A 16,001-nucleotide genomic window follows, 5' to 3' on the forward strand; every position below is an offset into this window, starting at 1 on the left:
AGAACCACTCTAGCATTTTACACACTTTTACACAAGGCAGGCAGAAAATTTAATTAACTTGTAAATAAAAAATATATACATACTATAAAAAAATTCGTCTTAGGACGAGAAATGATTTTTTTCTTATATTCTCAATATAAATAACAATTGCTCTGAATGCTTATGTTTAAATTATGTATAAATATTAAACTTATTTAAATAAATAATAAAAAATAACTTTTAAAACAAAAATGCGTTTATTTCTCTTCATTTTTTTCATTTTCATGTTCGTTATAAGCTTAATAAATATTTTTTATTAAACTATAGTTTAATAAATTTAATATTTAACTACTCTTAGCAGTAAATGTTTACTTATTTAACTAAAATATTTACTCGATGCATATTAGTCAAAAATATAATCGATATATACTTTATACCGAAACTTTTTGAGGTAGTAGTTTTCATCTCATATCTTATTATTTAGCACAAATATTCAGCACAATACATAATTAGCATAACTGTTTAGTACAAAAAACGATACATAATCAACACTTATCAAAATTGTTAACATTAATTGTTAAATTTCTTGATTTAATTTAATATTAAATTTGAATTTATTGTTCCAAATTTTTTTTATTATTACAAACAAAAAGTATCTCGAAAATATACTTCACTAAACTTATAACAGAAGCATTTCACAATTTGATAGAATTTTCAGGTGTGATGTTCAACAACACAAAAAAAAAATAATCACTAAACATTATAATTCCAATACTCTAATTCAAATTTATGTATACAATATATACAATTCTTTATAAAAAAAACATACTAGAAATAATTGTAATATTTTAGAAATTTTTCAATAACAGCCTTATTTGTAAATATGAACCTGTATATTTAGCTATTATCACTTATTATTTGAAGAATCTGAATTTTTTTGATTGCCATCCATTTTTTTTTGTTTTGCCTCTGTTAAACCCTTAACTTGGTAATTTCTTATGTGTGTTTCAGCACTGTCCGGGTTGTTATTATCATCGTCGGTGCTGCTAACATAATCGGTAAGGTCTAAATATTCTTCATCGCTTTCCTCTTCTTCCTCAATACCTAGATCATCATCATCATCTTCAACATCTACAATAGAGTCAACATTTTCGTCGTCTTCGTCTTCGGCTTCCTCAGCCTCTTCAGTGTCTTCTTCGTCTTCACCATCAACATCACCCTCACCGTCAGCATCATCTTCAGTATCAGCTTCACCTTCAGCCTCATCTTCAATTTCTTCTTCAGCAACTTCATGTTCTATATCGGTCTCATCGTCTGTAAAAGTATTGTCTTCATCGTCTTCTTCATCATCGTCATCATCATCATCATCATCTTCATCATCATCATCGTTATCTTCAATTTCATCATCTGTAATACTGTTATGTGATAAGCTTAAATGTTGTTCTTCCACTTGATTTCGTTCTTCACTATTATTTCGACTGCCAAATTCAAAATCCTTCATTAATTCATTTACAATTTGAAGTTCCAAATCGATTAAATCTAGCCCTAACATTTTCATGGACAAACCAACCACAACGTTTTTCAAATTTCTTGATAAAACATAGAAATAATCACTGTTATTCGTTTTAATTTTATCATTCAAATAATTTATATAATGACGCATGTAATATAAATTATATATATCGCGACTATCTATGTCTTCCAAAAACAAATTGTGTGTCACTATCAGTTGTGCTAATATCCAACTTGGTTTCTTCGTTATGGCATCAACGGCATCATTTAGGCACATGCGACTCAATTCATAATTTCTGTAATATGTATATATGAGTGTGCGGCGTAAAAAACTAACGACAACATCTTTCATCGAATAAAACGGTTCGAAGTAGCATAATACTGGAGCTAAGATAGAGCGGGTACGTGCACTATCACATGTTGGATCATCTGCAGTGATACTAAAAAAAGAAATAACGTCAACATTTATACTTATTTTATTTAGAAATGAATAAAACAGAAATACTTACCGTACATCATAACAAATGGCCAATAAAATGCTTATCAAACCACAATCAACTTCTGTGGAATTTGTTATTAGAGGAAGTGGAGTTTCGTATATATCACATATGGCAATGGTTTCCTCCTTAGATAAGGGAGTTTCTTAAAATATCACACAAATTGTACAATTATTACATTGAAATTTTTCACTTTAGCATAAAATTATGTTCTACATGTTAGTATAATCCACATAGTAGTGATCTTCTTTTTAAAAAACGAAGTTAAATTTATAATTGATTTTGATGAAATAAAATTTTGACGATAGATATGATAAGAGAAAATTTATATATATCAAGATTCAATTATTTCTCTTACACCCATGAAATGCAATCTCTAACAATGCACACATGTCAAAACACGTACTTGCTGGTATTGTCGTTCGTAGAACATGATGGATGGTAACAGGACGAAGATCCACTCAACCGCAATCCATTCTTGTTCGAAAACAAGAAAGTATTCTACCTCTACCTAGCTGTTCCTAACCAATCTATACACCTTTGTAATTTCTTTCATGATAAAACTTTGTCCGACTTCTAACAACTCAAACATAGTGTTTGATCCAAATATTAGATTTTAAATGTTGATTACTCGAGGTACTGGTCTTGTACTCCTCTAATGATATTGCTTATGTTGTTGGTAACCTTACAATCAATATTTATACTTCTTATATTAGCACATATAACAATATCAGATCAAGAGACAGGATCAACAACTAACAAATAATTATGACCTGCAAGTATATAGTATGGCTAAAACCTTATTTGTAAACCACTGTGTGAAATCGAGATCTGAAATATGTGTTTATACTAGGAATACAATATTATGTTAGAAAAATATAACATTTTTCTTATTTGCTTGATGAAACTTGAGTAACCTGGATATTAGTTTAAATGCCACCACCTCCTGCCAAATTTTGGTGGTAGTTAAGACATATTAAAATCTTTTGTTCTCTCTACTTTCGGAAGTACTTTCTACTCAAATTAGTGTTTATCACTTATATTTAAGATAAAAAATCATTACAACTTGCTTTATCACATTTAATATATTTCAAACCGTTATATACTTCAGTATAGGTTATGTTATAAATCGAAAAAGTGTGTTTAATATGTACTTACTAGTTTTAGGCAATTATCTAATAATGTACATAGCAAATATGTGCCAACTTTATATATAAAGTTTGTTATGTTGGTACACCCTTTCTTGACATATGGTACAAATTTGAGCGCCATCTGTAAATTAGTTTGTTTACAGCAGCTGTTTATGTGGGACTACCTCAAGTGCATTTAGCGATTTTTACTATGGAAAATTCTTGTTGTATGCGATTTTTTGACCAAACACGGCACCACTGTCATCGCTCAGGCACCATATTCGCCAGATCTGGCGCCGTGTGACTTTTTCCTATTCCTGAAACTCAAATTGCCCCTTCGCGTTTTGAGTCGAGTAATTCGGTAAAAGAGAATTCGTCGAAGGAACGAAGTAACATACCTGCACGGGCCTACGAAAAGTGTATGGAAGATTGGGTTAAGCGTTGGCATATGTATATCGCTTCAGAAGGAGCATATTTTGAATGAGATAAAATAAATTTGGAATAAAATTTAAATTTGTGTGTTTTATTTACAAAATCCGGATACTTTTTGAGCTGGATGTATATATATTTGTATATTGTAGTATACATAAATATATCAATATATATATGTATTGATATATGTTACAACGGATTAAAATAGAATAACTCCCAAAACTTCTATAAAAATTCGACGAGTATGTTTAAAACAAAAAGAGTTAAATATGTATTCATCTATATACCGACTAGCATTATAATTAATAAAAATATAAATAAAATACATATAAATATGGATGCGAAAGTCTATTTAATAAAACAAAGAAGCATATTAATAGAGCACAGCATTAAAAAAATTTAAATTTTTAATATTATTAAGATACATGACAATACTGACCATATATTGGACTATATACTATATATATATACTGCACAATACTATGATAATACTGGTTTGTTAGCTAAAGTTAACTTCAAAAATTTACAACATGCTTAAGAAATAGAATAACAAATTCAAACAGTAAAGTAAGTAATTGGAAATTAAAAGCAATAAATTTAATTAAACTAAACCTAAAAACAATTACTACAATTGAATTAATGTAAAATACAAAAATTTTGAAATTAAACTCATCGAGTTAAATAAGAATATTTTTTTATAAAATGGAATCCATATTAAGTTTGTACAAAATTCTAAAATAAAATAGAATTAACCTTCACTAAACAGATTATTCGTTCTAACATATTTTTTTTAATATACAAACTAAATATCATACTATATAAAGCTGTCGGCATTATATAAAATGCACCTAAAACAGATTTCCCCCACAACAGTTCATGACTGTTATCAAATCATAGATTAAACATACAAATTTATGGAGCACAAGCTTTAATATAAACAACTCTATTATAAACATATAATAAAGCTGTTTTCAGATAAATGTTTATAAAAGGTTTGTTAAATTTGAAAGCATTAAGAATGGAAGTATGTAAGAATGCAACATTTACTAATATAACAATTACATATATATATATATATATATGTATATATATCTTGCGCTATAAATTTATAGCTTATTAGATCTCAAATTAAATTGTTAGTAAACTTCACAAAATTTCTGCAGGCATACTATTCATTTTGTCGATAATATAGTTCAGTAAACTGACTGAATGTATGACTAATTCTCATATCTTTATATATATACATATGTTAATAATGCACCGTTCTACATTAAACTTACTATTGAAATCAGTTTTGTGAAGCTTTGGATCTGGATGTCCTTCTGGAACATATAATTCAAATGCATTGGCTTTATACTGATCGGGGCAGAAATCACTCATTTCTTGAACTTCTCTATCGATAGTGCGTTTAATTGGACTAACCAATGATGGTGTGTGCACATAACTAACTGCAGTTAAATCACTCTAAGCAATAAATTATTATTATTTATGATATTTAAATATATATATTCTATTAGTTTCTTACTTCGCTAGTTTTCAAATTGTTGTTGTACATGCTGGCAAAGCCGTAATAAAAATTTGACTCCGGTGACTTCAGTTGAGTGCAATTGTCAAATTGTATTTGGATCAAATTCGTCAAACACTTAAATTTCAGTAAATTAAAATCGTCTTCAAATACTTTATGAATTTGAACGCCACGAATTTTCACAATGGTTTCTTTTAAGCACGGCAATGTGAAGGTTAACTTTTGCTCCAAAGTGTTGAAGTAAATGACAATATTCGTTAGGTTCTCGAGGTTGAAAAGACGTGGAGCCACCACTCTAAAATAACAGCAATATATTATAATTAATTGATGTATAATTGAAAAATTTACTTGAATAGCTGTGTATCCACATGTATTAATATATATTGTTTATGGCCGTACATGTCCAAATTGCAGACATTATCTATTTTTTTATATTTAGAGCTTTCACAACTTTGCGGCAGCACAAGCTTCACTTCACAACAATTATCAGTATCCTTATATTCAAGCAAGCAAAATGTTTCGGAAGCCATTACGTATTACAATGTAATCAAATCTATTTTGAACAATTCCTTAGGAGTAACATAAGAACAATGAAAATATATTTTCTTCGGAATTTTAATGAAATCTCACGTGTTGACAGATATGGTAACAAATGCAAAAATGTCAAATTTGCCGCTATAGCCAATTGCTCTTTCTCTCTCAATTTTGCACTAACATAGTGGATTTTAGAGCATGCAGCTAAAAAACGACTCACAACATTGCATAGAACAATTCCGATGGGTTAACTGAATCGAATAAAATTTATTTGAAATAATATAAAACCAATTTTTTTTTATAAAAAAATTTATTTCACATAAAAGATTTACCATTCAAATATAATATTTTATTTAATAAAAATTTAGTATTTTAAAAAAATTATATTTCATAATATTCCACACAATTATTTTTTGTAGAGAATGTGAAATTTATTACCATGCATTCAGTTTCCATACGATTTTGGTTTCACGTATTCACAACTTTTGACTTTAATATGATAATATAAAATTTAACTTAAAACACATCGAAGTATATAATCAATTAAATTGGTAGGCCGTGTGCGAGTTCGAGTATATTAAGATAAAGTAAATTGAAATTTCCTAGCAATATTGCGCACTCCAATTATTTACACTTATTGATTGCAGTCATTGATTATTTTTATGTTAAAATTTTTAAATTTATTTAAATTTATTTAAACATCTTAAAAAATTTATTTAAAAAACATCTTATTTAAACATCTTTCACAATGGTAACACTTAAATCACTTAATTTTCATCTAACTTACACTAGTCGAAATTCTGGTATATACCAACATTCGCTGTTATACCGACATAATTTACTATTTCCCTCAATTTACTCGAACTCGCAAACGGCCGTACTTGTGAGTTTAATGACATTCAATTAATTATTTTAATAGTTAATATATAAAAATCGAAACTCTAGTCATATCGGCACAAATGCTCAGAGCGACAAATGCCTAAAGAAAAATATTATTTATAAAAAACGCTGTTTTTCAGTATTTGAAGAATTTGTTGTTATTCACATCAACTAATTACATTTTGGATTGTTAAATCTGGATTTAACCTTGATTTACTCTCAGTTTGTTAAATTTTGTTGCCTACATGGTATAAAAAAAGTTGTATTTGAAATTCTTATAAAATAGTTTTAATTACTATGTTTTGACATGCAGTAAATGCACTTTGTTTACCATTTCACAGAGGAATTATCTGTTCTGAAGACAACTTTCTTAGAGGAAACAAAACAAAATTTTTCAATAATGCAAAGGAAATCAAAATGAAAGAAAGAGACTGTAGTTTTTATTCTGCTATCATAGCATTATTCTATTAATATCTCAGATTCAATAATTATATCTAATAATACTTGCAATAATTCAGTAATAGGTATATTTTTTTTTGACATGAATACTTCAATAAAACACTTTTGCTGTTTAATGCTGTTTAATAATGTGGCATCACCGCCTTTACCCGTAATCATATGACAGTTAAAAATAATTCAAACAAATTTGAATTTATTGAATTTTATAAAAACGTTTTATATATGGTATATATATACATATAGGCAATACGAGATCGTGAATAAATTCAAGATTCACAAATTTTTTTAAAAAAGTACTTTGTTAAAATATTTGAATTTACTCACAAACACTCGCAACAGTTGTAAATAATAAACAGCTGACTATAGTTTTCCATTTTCTTCCAAAAATCATTCACAATAGATCAGTTTTAAGATTTGGCTCCATTGTAGTGCGACGCGCACCATGTGTTTTATTGGAGCATTGATGGTAAAGAAATACAACTAAAAATCAGCATAAAATCATGCTAACTTATTTTAAGCTGTATATCATACCTCAAACACTAATACGTGCGTATAATTATATATACATATTTTGGCAACTTCTGGTATAAATCAGCTGTTGTAAATATCAAGTCGGTTCTCGTCGTTTTTGAGTAAAAGTCAAGTAAAATAAAAGGTTAAAATAACAGGTCTGTTCCACGAGCAATTCGTTGTAACTTTGAGTAACAAGTTCGTTCCACCAGCAAATTTTCGCGTAAATTTTACTTGTATTTTACTTGAGCTTTACTACTAGTAGCCCTAATATCTCCCTAAGTACGAGAACACTCTTATATTAAAAGTCGTAAATCATATGTTTTTATTTTTACTGATCATTTAGTTTGAATGGAAGTGTAAAGATTTTTGAATTTGCTATGTGTTTTGTTTTATTATTATGTTGAGGGAAGTTGAGTCAGTGCACCAGAGCACTTTTACTCTATATTAACTGCTCACTGTGTTTTTGGTAATCGGTAATACAATATTATGTCGCATACACGAACATAATATATACCTTACTTTATTAATAGCATAAAATCTTCAATCTTATTTATGATAATGGATTTGTATTATGTATCTTTATTAGTGGTTTGTAGTGATATGGAGGATAAAGGCATAATTTGGATAACAGTAGAGTTGACTTAGAGATACCAACTATTTCTGATTGTCAAAGTAAATACATATATGATGTTTACTGTTTTTTTTTATTATTTTTCGCAATATCATTATTTACAGAAATTCAAATCAGCTGCGCATTTTAGGTGCGAAACCGGAAATAATAGAATTAAAGTAAATTTTTACTTAAGTACGTACAGGAACAGACATAATTGGGCATGCGTAGGTGTGGTGTGTTCAGATGGTATCTACCATGAATTTTCATGTTGGTAGTACTTTGTTACACATTTGTTCACATTTTTAAAATATGAACTCAAATTAAAGTTAATTAGTAATACATTCACACTGTCTCATTTAGGCACTTCATAATTTTTATTAATGAGTGAACGTTCACATTAAAATGAGCTCATTTGTGCAGCTGATGGAACTTTTATAAACTTAACTTAATAATATATCACACAAAAAATTAAATATAAATTAAATTACATATTGAGGCCAGTGTAAATGCCATATTATATTAAAAACAAGTAACATAACAATTACAGACAGCGATAAGCACTGAAACTGAAATAAGTCGATGCATTGAAAAGGAACTTTTTTTTTTGATGGGTTGTTATATAATGAGTGTGAATATTTATAAAAATTTGTAAATTCATAATTAATTCATAATTTATATAATATGAATTCAGTAAATTCGGTAAGCGATATTGTAGTCTTAAACTTTATTTTTTTTTGAACTAATCATTAAAAAGAATATATTAAGTTTTTAACATAATTTTTAATCTTTAACTTTGGTTTGTCTTTATGAGAAATCTCTAAAGCAAAAATAAAATTTCTATTGTTTCTACATTAAACAATTAACTTTATAAAAATATGAATGAAATTTCAATTTTAGTATGATTTAGTGCCCCTAGATGATAAGGTACGCCTCAGCCTTCTGTAGATCCTTGTTTCATCAATTATGCAATCACTATTACCCATTAATTCTTTCAAATCATTTACACTGTAGTAATGCCAGAAAGAAATTGATTTAAATTTCCATTCGGTGAATATATGAAAAGCTATTGGATTATATCTACGACGGCTCTTCACTAGAAGTTTAGAATGAGCCATAAATTGCTGTTTTATTAAATTTGCTGATAAGAAATACATTAAGGTTTTGCTGTAAGTATCACCGATCTCATTGGCTAAAGTACGTGCTCTATCAAATGTTTGTCTGGCTCGTCTCCAGTCCTGCAAATACCCATAATTTTCACCCACTAATTTAAGTCCTTTAATTTCCAAATCATTTAAATTTAATTCATGAGCCTTCTCCAGTCCAATGTGTAGTGTTTTCAATGCCAGTTCGGAAATGTTTTTACTTTATGTGACAGACAAAATGTAAAAACAAAATCAACATTAAAAAGTTTCAGTGAAGAAGTTTCAGTGACCATAATGATAAGGGTAATATAAATAAAAAATATATGTGCAACACCTACTACGTGTAAACTCTGCCTTTTTCGTAATTGAACCGTGCCCACAAAATATCGAATTCCAGATCACTAAAATATCTAACGTCGTTCTCTATTCTGCTTAGTGAAGCTAAAGCATCATCGAGGTAGTTGTGATTTGTTAGTATGTCAACGTAATCAAGTGTAGTACGACAATATTGTGCCTTATGCATGTATCTACCAACTAACAAAAATTAATTAATATAATTATTTATATTTCAATTTTTATATGTTAGATGATTTACTCTCTGATATAGCGCTAACTGCTTTAGCACCATAACTAGTGGCTTCAACAGCGTCTTCCGTTTGCCTACCCAGTGAAATTAATAGATTTGCGGTAGCATAAGCCACATCCTTATGTAGACTACAAAATATGTCAAACTCTACATTGATTATCTCATCCGAAAGCCAATCTTCACCACGGCAAATAACTTGCGCTCTTTCCAAAACAGTCGAGCAAAAGTCCATATGAACACCTAGAGATTGTATTGAAGCATTGACAAGCCATAAAAATTCACAATTTTGGTTACTCACATTTTTCTCCGAAATATCTTCCGAATTTATAAAAAACACGTACTAAATTTTCGTGGTTTTTCATTTTGCCATCAAATGGCAAGCACATTTTGAAAGCGTACGACAATACATCACTAAAGGCCCACTCATAGCTTCTCAAATTTGCTTCAAAAAGTTTGATGATACGATACATATTTCTGGCACATACTTCCATTCCTTTCTCTCTGTCAGTTGCAAGCGCACCCTCACCATCTCTAAGATTAAAGAAAAATTCAATGAGGAACTTCCGTTTATCTTTGAAACGTAGGTGTATGGCTTGACCTTCGTATAATTTTTGTTCTTTCATTATAAGGCATGAAAGTAATAGTCCTCCCATAACTGATCCATTTTCGTAGAGTTCTTGAGTTAGTGCATCGTATATGTCAATTTTTAAGCGTCTTGCTTCGACGAAGGTGTACGGCACAACTTGCTTACGAAGTTCGTCCCAATCGGGAAGAATTGGGTTTTTCCGAACTTTTTTTTCACGCGTTGGCTGCTTGGGCATTTTGCTCTTTGAGCAATTAATATATGGTGTAAAATTTATTTAGTAGAAGTAAAAACTAATAAAAAAAATATTTTTTTTTGTACATATAATTCATAGTTTTGGAATCAGATGATTATAAATTTATTTTGAACTCTGACAAGAATTTTCAATGAGTTATAGAACAAATTTTTACTGTACATAATCTTTTTATAATCCATCCACAGACTTCTAGTATTTTTTTTATTTTTTGTTTCGATTTAACATTGTAAATAATATTTTAAGCACTGAGAATCAGTGCCTTGATTGTTGTAATTTAATATATATATATATATTATATATCAATAAATTTACTGTACTCGTATACCTATATGAAAACCAAATGAACAAATAAATAAATAAATGAAAGAATGTCAGAGAAACAATTGAACGCATCGGGCTACAAGATTTTGAGACATAAGCCCCTATTTTTAATTCAAGTAAGTCTATTATTCGCTAGTTGAAGATTTATTTCGACAGTCAGGAAGTGGAATGCACTAATAAATGCGAATATTACCGTGTAACAAATAATGAAAGTTAGTGACCACTTCAGAATACTGGCGGACGCTGTAGGGATGCATATATATCATAATCTATTATATTAAAAAAACTGATGTTGTCATTATCAGACATCATTTTGTCCCATCCTTATAAGGTCGAAGATATGCTTCTACTTGTAAGAATAATTTTGGCTTTCTCATTGTCGCTTGCAGGTATCTAGATTATGAGTTTTTTTATTTATGCATGATCTATTACCATAACCATAATCTTAACTATCGGGCTGAATTATTATTAAGTGACCATAATTTTTGCCAAAAGGTCCAAAATATAATTTTTACGATCAATGAACTTATTACGTCACAAGTTTAAAGTACTATACAAACAAAAAAAAATTTAACAACAAAAAATTTAATACTTCGATCACATGTGAAGATGTCCTGAGATCTCTCTTATGTTGTGCCTTTTCCGAGTTAGTGCATCTAGGTACTTTTACTTTTTGATAACTGGGGTTTTCTACAGAATCCCATCGTTCTCACTGAAGGGTATGCCTTGTGATTATTCTATGACTGATCTAAGATCTGCGTACCGCCCCGTGCGGCTAGTGATTAATCTGAGATAAGATAGTGCTAAGTGTGGCAGCCTGTCAATTTTCGCGAATAGCTTTATGGCTTGAGTTGTGATCTTAATAAAATATTATTGAAGAAAGAAGAGGAAAGAACACATGATGATGAAAACAGAATATTGCAGAACAATAAACCCATAACACCGCCGATTAACTTGTAAAGACTAAGATTATAATTATATCGGTTAACATTCAAAAAGGTAAATGCACTTAACGAAAGAGAAACTATTTAAGGTATTTTAAATATTTTAAATATATTAGTGTATTAATTATGAAACATTAAAGCGCTAGTCACAATAAGGAGAAACTGAAAGAAACAAACAACGAACCACATCCAAACCAGGTATGTATCCAGAATTATTTTCTTATGGCTGCTAATATTTAATAAGATTATGGGCACAGCAGAGGTTGGTTTGCTAAGCGAGATTAACAGAGAGTTAGAATATAGTATGATTTAAGATCATATATTGTATTGTATCAATAAACAAAAATGATAGGGTTGAAAGCGAACTCGAAGATTTATGAAAAGTTAAGAGGATGTAGTAGAGAATATAGTAGTCAGCTAAGTAAAAGACTGAAAAGATGACCTCAGAAGCAGAAGCGATAATTAAAATAATGGAGAAAACATATTTAACAAAAAGTAATCTTTATGGTCAACTTTAAAATGGACAATAGTAAAAGTTTAAAGAACGATAATAATATGAATAATGTAATATACGTAGACTGTGTTTAGATTTAGATATTGGTGGAAGTAATGAGATGGATGAATTTTTCAAATCATACGAAGTATGGAGAATTAAAATAACTAGAAGAAAATAAAAAGTGACATAATGGAGAATACAATGAAAAAAATAGAAGAGGAGCAAAGTGGAATCAATGGCAGACAAAAAAGCATATCTAGTAAAGATACTATAAAAATAATAATGAAGAATTGTTTTTAAATAACAAAAAAGAATACGAGTTACAAAATGATGTGTCAACTGAAGAAAATCGAGAAGTGAAATATGAATAACTAGAAAAACAATTTTAAAGAGAATTAGTTTAATGATAATTTTATTGGTGTAGTTGACGTAGAAGAAGAAGAATGAGTCAGAAAAATAATTAGCAAAACTTAAGCAAGACGTAAACATGGGATATGTTAGAAGAGAAAGGAAAGACTCGCTTTAGATAATGAGAAAAGAAAGAAAGATAAATACTTACAAAAAAAGGAAATTGAAAAGGTTCAAGCAAAGAAACAAAATAAGTAAAATAAGTAAAGGAAGAGGAATCCACAAAACGAAACAAACGATGGCGTGATAAGCAAGATAAAATAGTTGAAGAAGACAAAGTTGGTGAAGATGTATTAGTGGGAAATAGGTTGAAAAATTAGAATAATACATGAAAAAGTGAAAAAGTCATACGAAGGCATGTAATAATTAAAATGGATGAACTAAAGTGATTATTTAAATTAAGTAATTAAGTGAGATTTATGTTTTAAGATTTATATAGATTATATAGATCTATTTAAGGTTAATGAATATGAAGAGGAACAGTTATCAAACTGATGAGTATACTAACTGATGTTAAATAAGAATAAGAAGATTTTATAAATTCATTTCTACATTTCATATAATATTAATACAAAAAATAAATATTGAAATAGGTATAAACCAATGGAAACTAAAATTATTACTTTTACTTGAATTGACGATTTATGTGAATTACTTGTTCCTCATATCGCAGATATAGTGACTTCTAAGTCTAGATGAGAAAAAACCCGTAAGGGAGGTATAATCGTTTTCATAGCAATTTTCATCTTTTTATTTGTGTTAGATTTTTGTATTATCTTTTTTATATTTTTATTCGTCATTTACATTAATTTTTGCCAACATTATTTTATATGATCTGAATCAACTTTAACAAAATTGGTATTACAATTTATATTAGTTCAATTAAGTAGCAAAAATAAATTGCTTATGTCCCCTCTACAATATCTCTGCCATTACCACTTGAACACTCAGTAAATCAGCAGATATTTCAGTTGGATGACATTTTGTTTACCTCAAATGTCATAACGACAAATAAAATCGTCATCGAATTGCTTTTTATTTAATTTTTTTTTTCTGATTTTCGTTTTTTCTCTTTAATATTATTTATTCAGAAGCTCAGTAATGTTTGCTTTCACATAGCAAAAGTCTAATCAAATCATTTTAATTGTTTACAAATTGTTATCACTTTGATTATTGCTTACATTCAGCGCCGTGAACGACTTTGATTGGTGGTCACGCCCATATGACCAATAAAGTACCAGCCATGGAGAAATTGTGTTATTGTTTAAGTAACAGTAAAGTTTAGAAATGATTTTCTTTTTGAAGTGTAGATAACAGAAGGAATGGTAAATAAAGGTTAAGAATTGCATTCGTCTGAGGAATATTTAAGTTAAAGTGTAGGAAGAATAAGAGAAATTTCTTTGTCCAATTTTTATGAAGCGGGAGCAGGAGAACAAAATTGTCAAAATGAACTATATTCTGTCATTTCAAAGGTAAAAGGATATCATGATTTATGGGGCCCTAAATAGTATCCAATATTTTGGATCAAATTTTTGAGTTTAAGAAAAATAAAACGTACTATAAATTAAGAATTGAAATGACAACTTACTTACTTACTTATTTGGCCATTGCAACCCGTTACCGAGTTTCAGCCTGACGCGGCATGTCTCCCCAGGCGCCTCTGCTGCGTGCGCGCCTTCTCCAGTCTCGTATATCAGTCCAGTTAGTGCTCCTTCAACTTGATCAATCCACCGGAGACACGGTCTACCTCTACGTCTTCTTCCGCCAACTACTGCTTCAAACACCTTTTTCGCCGTAGCATCTTACAAAACCTTACAAAATCTAATTTTACCGTTTCATATTATATATTAAGTAAATGTATAAACAGATAAAAAATTTCTATATAGAAGTAGTTTAGTATTATTTAAACTGATATATTAACTACTTATAAAAATAATTTTAAAGATATTTGAAGCAATATAAAACGAAATTAATGAACTAATAGAAAGTGAACCAATAATAAGACATATAAAGAAGGAATTTCATTACGAATAAGATTGGATGACAGTGTTCTTCAGGATCATAGAGAATATTTATATCATAGAGAAAATTAAAAAGTGTTGTGACACAAACTTAAATTTTAAATAAACTGTATTTCTTATATGTTTTCATTTGATACCATTATTCCTGAATAATGTGTGCGATTCACAGTCGGCCAGTTGTGTTGAAATATGCACTAACTGATCAAAAGAGGTTAAAAATCAAATGAAAGCCTAATCGTGCTTTAGATACTTGAACTATAAAAGTTAATCTGACAGAACTCAAAATATTTGAGTGTTATAAATGAAAACTGATTAGGTTTCAAAAACTCCTAACTTACTCCTGGGCTGCGTTAAGTAGCCTTCGCCAGTCAGCCCGATCGAGTTCATCGTTCTATGTAATTTGATACTCGTCGTCAACGCGTTAGAGACCATAGATCTTCTGAAGAATTTTTCTCTCCAATGTTTCTAACGGCTTCTCATCACTGTTGTTAATTGTCCAAACTTCGGCACAATACAGCAGAACAGATTTTTGTTTCTCGAGAAAGGGCTTTATTTCTCAATTGCCTACTTAGCCCAAAGTAATATCTGTTGGCAAGAGTGATTCTCCGTTGAATCTGTAGGCTGACGTCCTTTTTAGTGTTTAAGCTTGTTCCTAAATAAACAAAGTGTTTCAAAAACTCCAGTATAATGAAATTTGAAATGAGTTATGTTTATATGTATTTATATTTGTAATAGCACTAGCTTTTCGCAGTCTTTACATATAGTTACCAATAGAGTCTAGAATGAACATTAATGTAACTTCAGATATGTTTTTACTGTAAATTTTTTTTTATACTTATTAAGTCTTATAACAATTTAACAAAAGGATTTTCACGTTTTAGAAATCTATTCACCTTAAATAGTAGCAATGTTAAGCAACGTTCGAAAAAATGGCTATCTCCTGTTGAGTTACCTAGGGTCGTAGGGTGTTAATCTCTATGTATTACTTTAACTAACTCAGAGTAAACTTTTAAACTTTGTTCAAATGTGTGAATCATATTTTATTCAACTGTTGATGATATTCTCACAGGCCAGTCAGCTTAAATGGATTTCAACGATTCCACTTATGAAGTAAGCTGCCATTTTTACACGTAATTGGATGATTACTATGATTAGATATATGAGTTAGTCA

At 29.3% G+C, this 16,001-nt stretch overlaps 2 protein-coding genes across 3 annotated transcripts; both read right to left on the reverse strand.

Annotated features, from left to right (window-relative positions):
- Positions 1–629: 629 nt before the first annotated feature.
- On the reverse strand, positions 630–5,891 carry LOC119681905 (protein SHQ1 homolog). 2 transcript variants are annotated; one of them, XM_038095209.1, is made up of 6 exons: positions 5,706–5,891; positions 5,424–5,644; positions 5,076–5,370; positions 4,831–5,014; positions 2,001–2,133; positions 630–1,931 (listed from the first exon to the last, which is right to left on the reverse strand). In XM_038095209.1, the coding sequence occupies exons 2-6, from the start codon at positions 5,603–5,605 to the stop codon at positions 887–889; spliced, it is 1,839 nt and encodes a 612-aa protein (XP_037951137.1). In that variant the 5' UTR covers positions 5,606–5,644; positions 5,706–5,891; the 3' UTR covers positions 630–886. The 2 variants fall into 2 exon arrangements, with proteins under 2 accessions (XP_037951137.1, XP_037951136.1); XM_038095208.1 differs by having other exon boundaries at positions 5,424–5,891.
- Positions 5,892–8,843: 2,952 nt separating this feature from the next.
- On the reverse strand, positions 8,844–10,698 carry LOC119686226. Its single transcript, XM_038100741.1, has 4 exons — positions 10,100–10,698; positions 9,811–10,041; positions 9,554–9,749; positions 8,844–9,435 (listed from the first exon to the last, which is right to left on the reverse strand). Exons 1-4 carry the CDS (start codon positions 10,620–10,622, stop codon positions 8,967–8,969), a joined length of 1,419 nt encoding a protein of 472 aa, XP_037956669.1. The 5' UTR covers positions 10,623–10,698; the 3' UTR covers positions 8,844–8,966.
- Between the last annotated feature and the right edge of the window lie 5,303 nt (positions 10,699–16,001).

The sequence above is a fragment of the Teleopsis dalmanni genome, chromosome 2 (assembly GCF_002237135.1).
Source record: "Teleopsis dalmanni isolate 2A chromosome 2, ASM223713v2, whole genome shotgun sequence".
Taxonomy (NCBI): domain Eukaryota; kingdom Metazoa; phylum Arthropoda; class Insecta; order Diptera; family Diopsidae; genus Teleopsis; species Teleopsis dalmanni.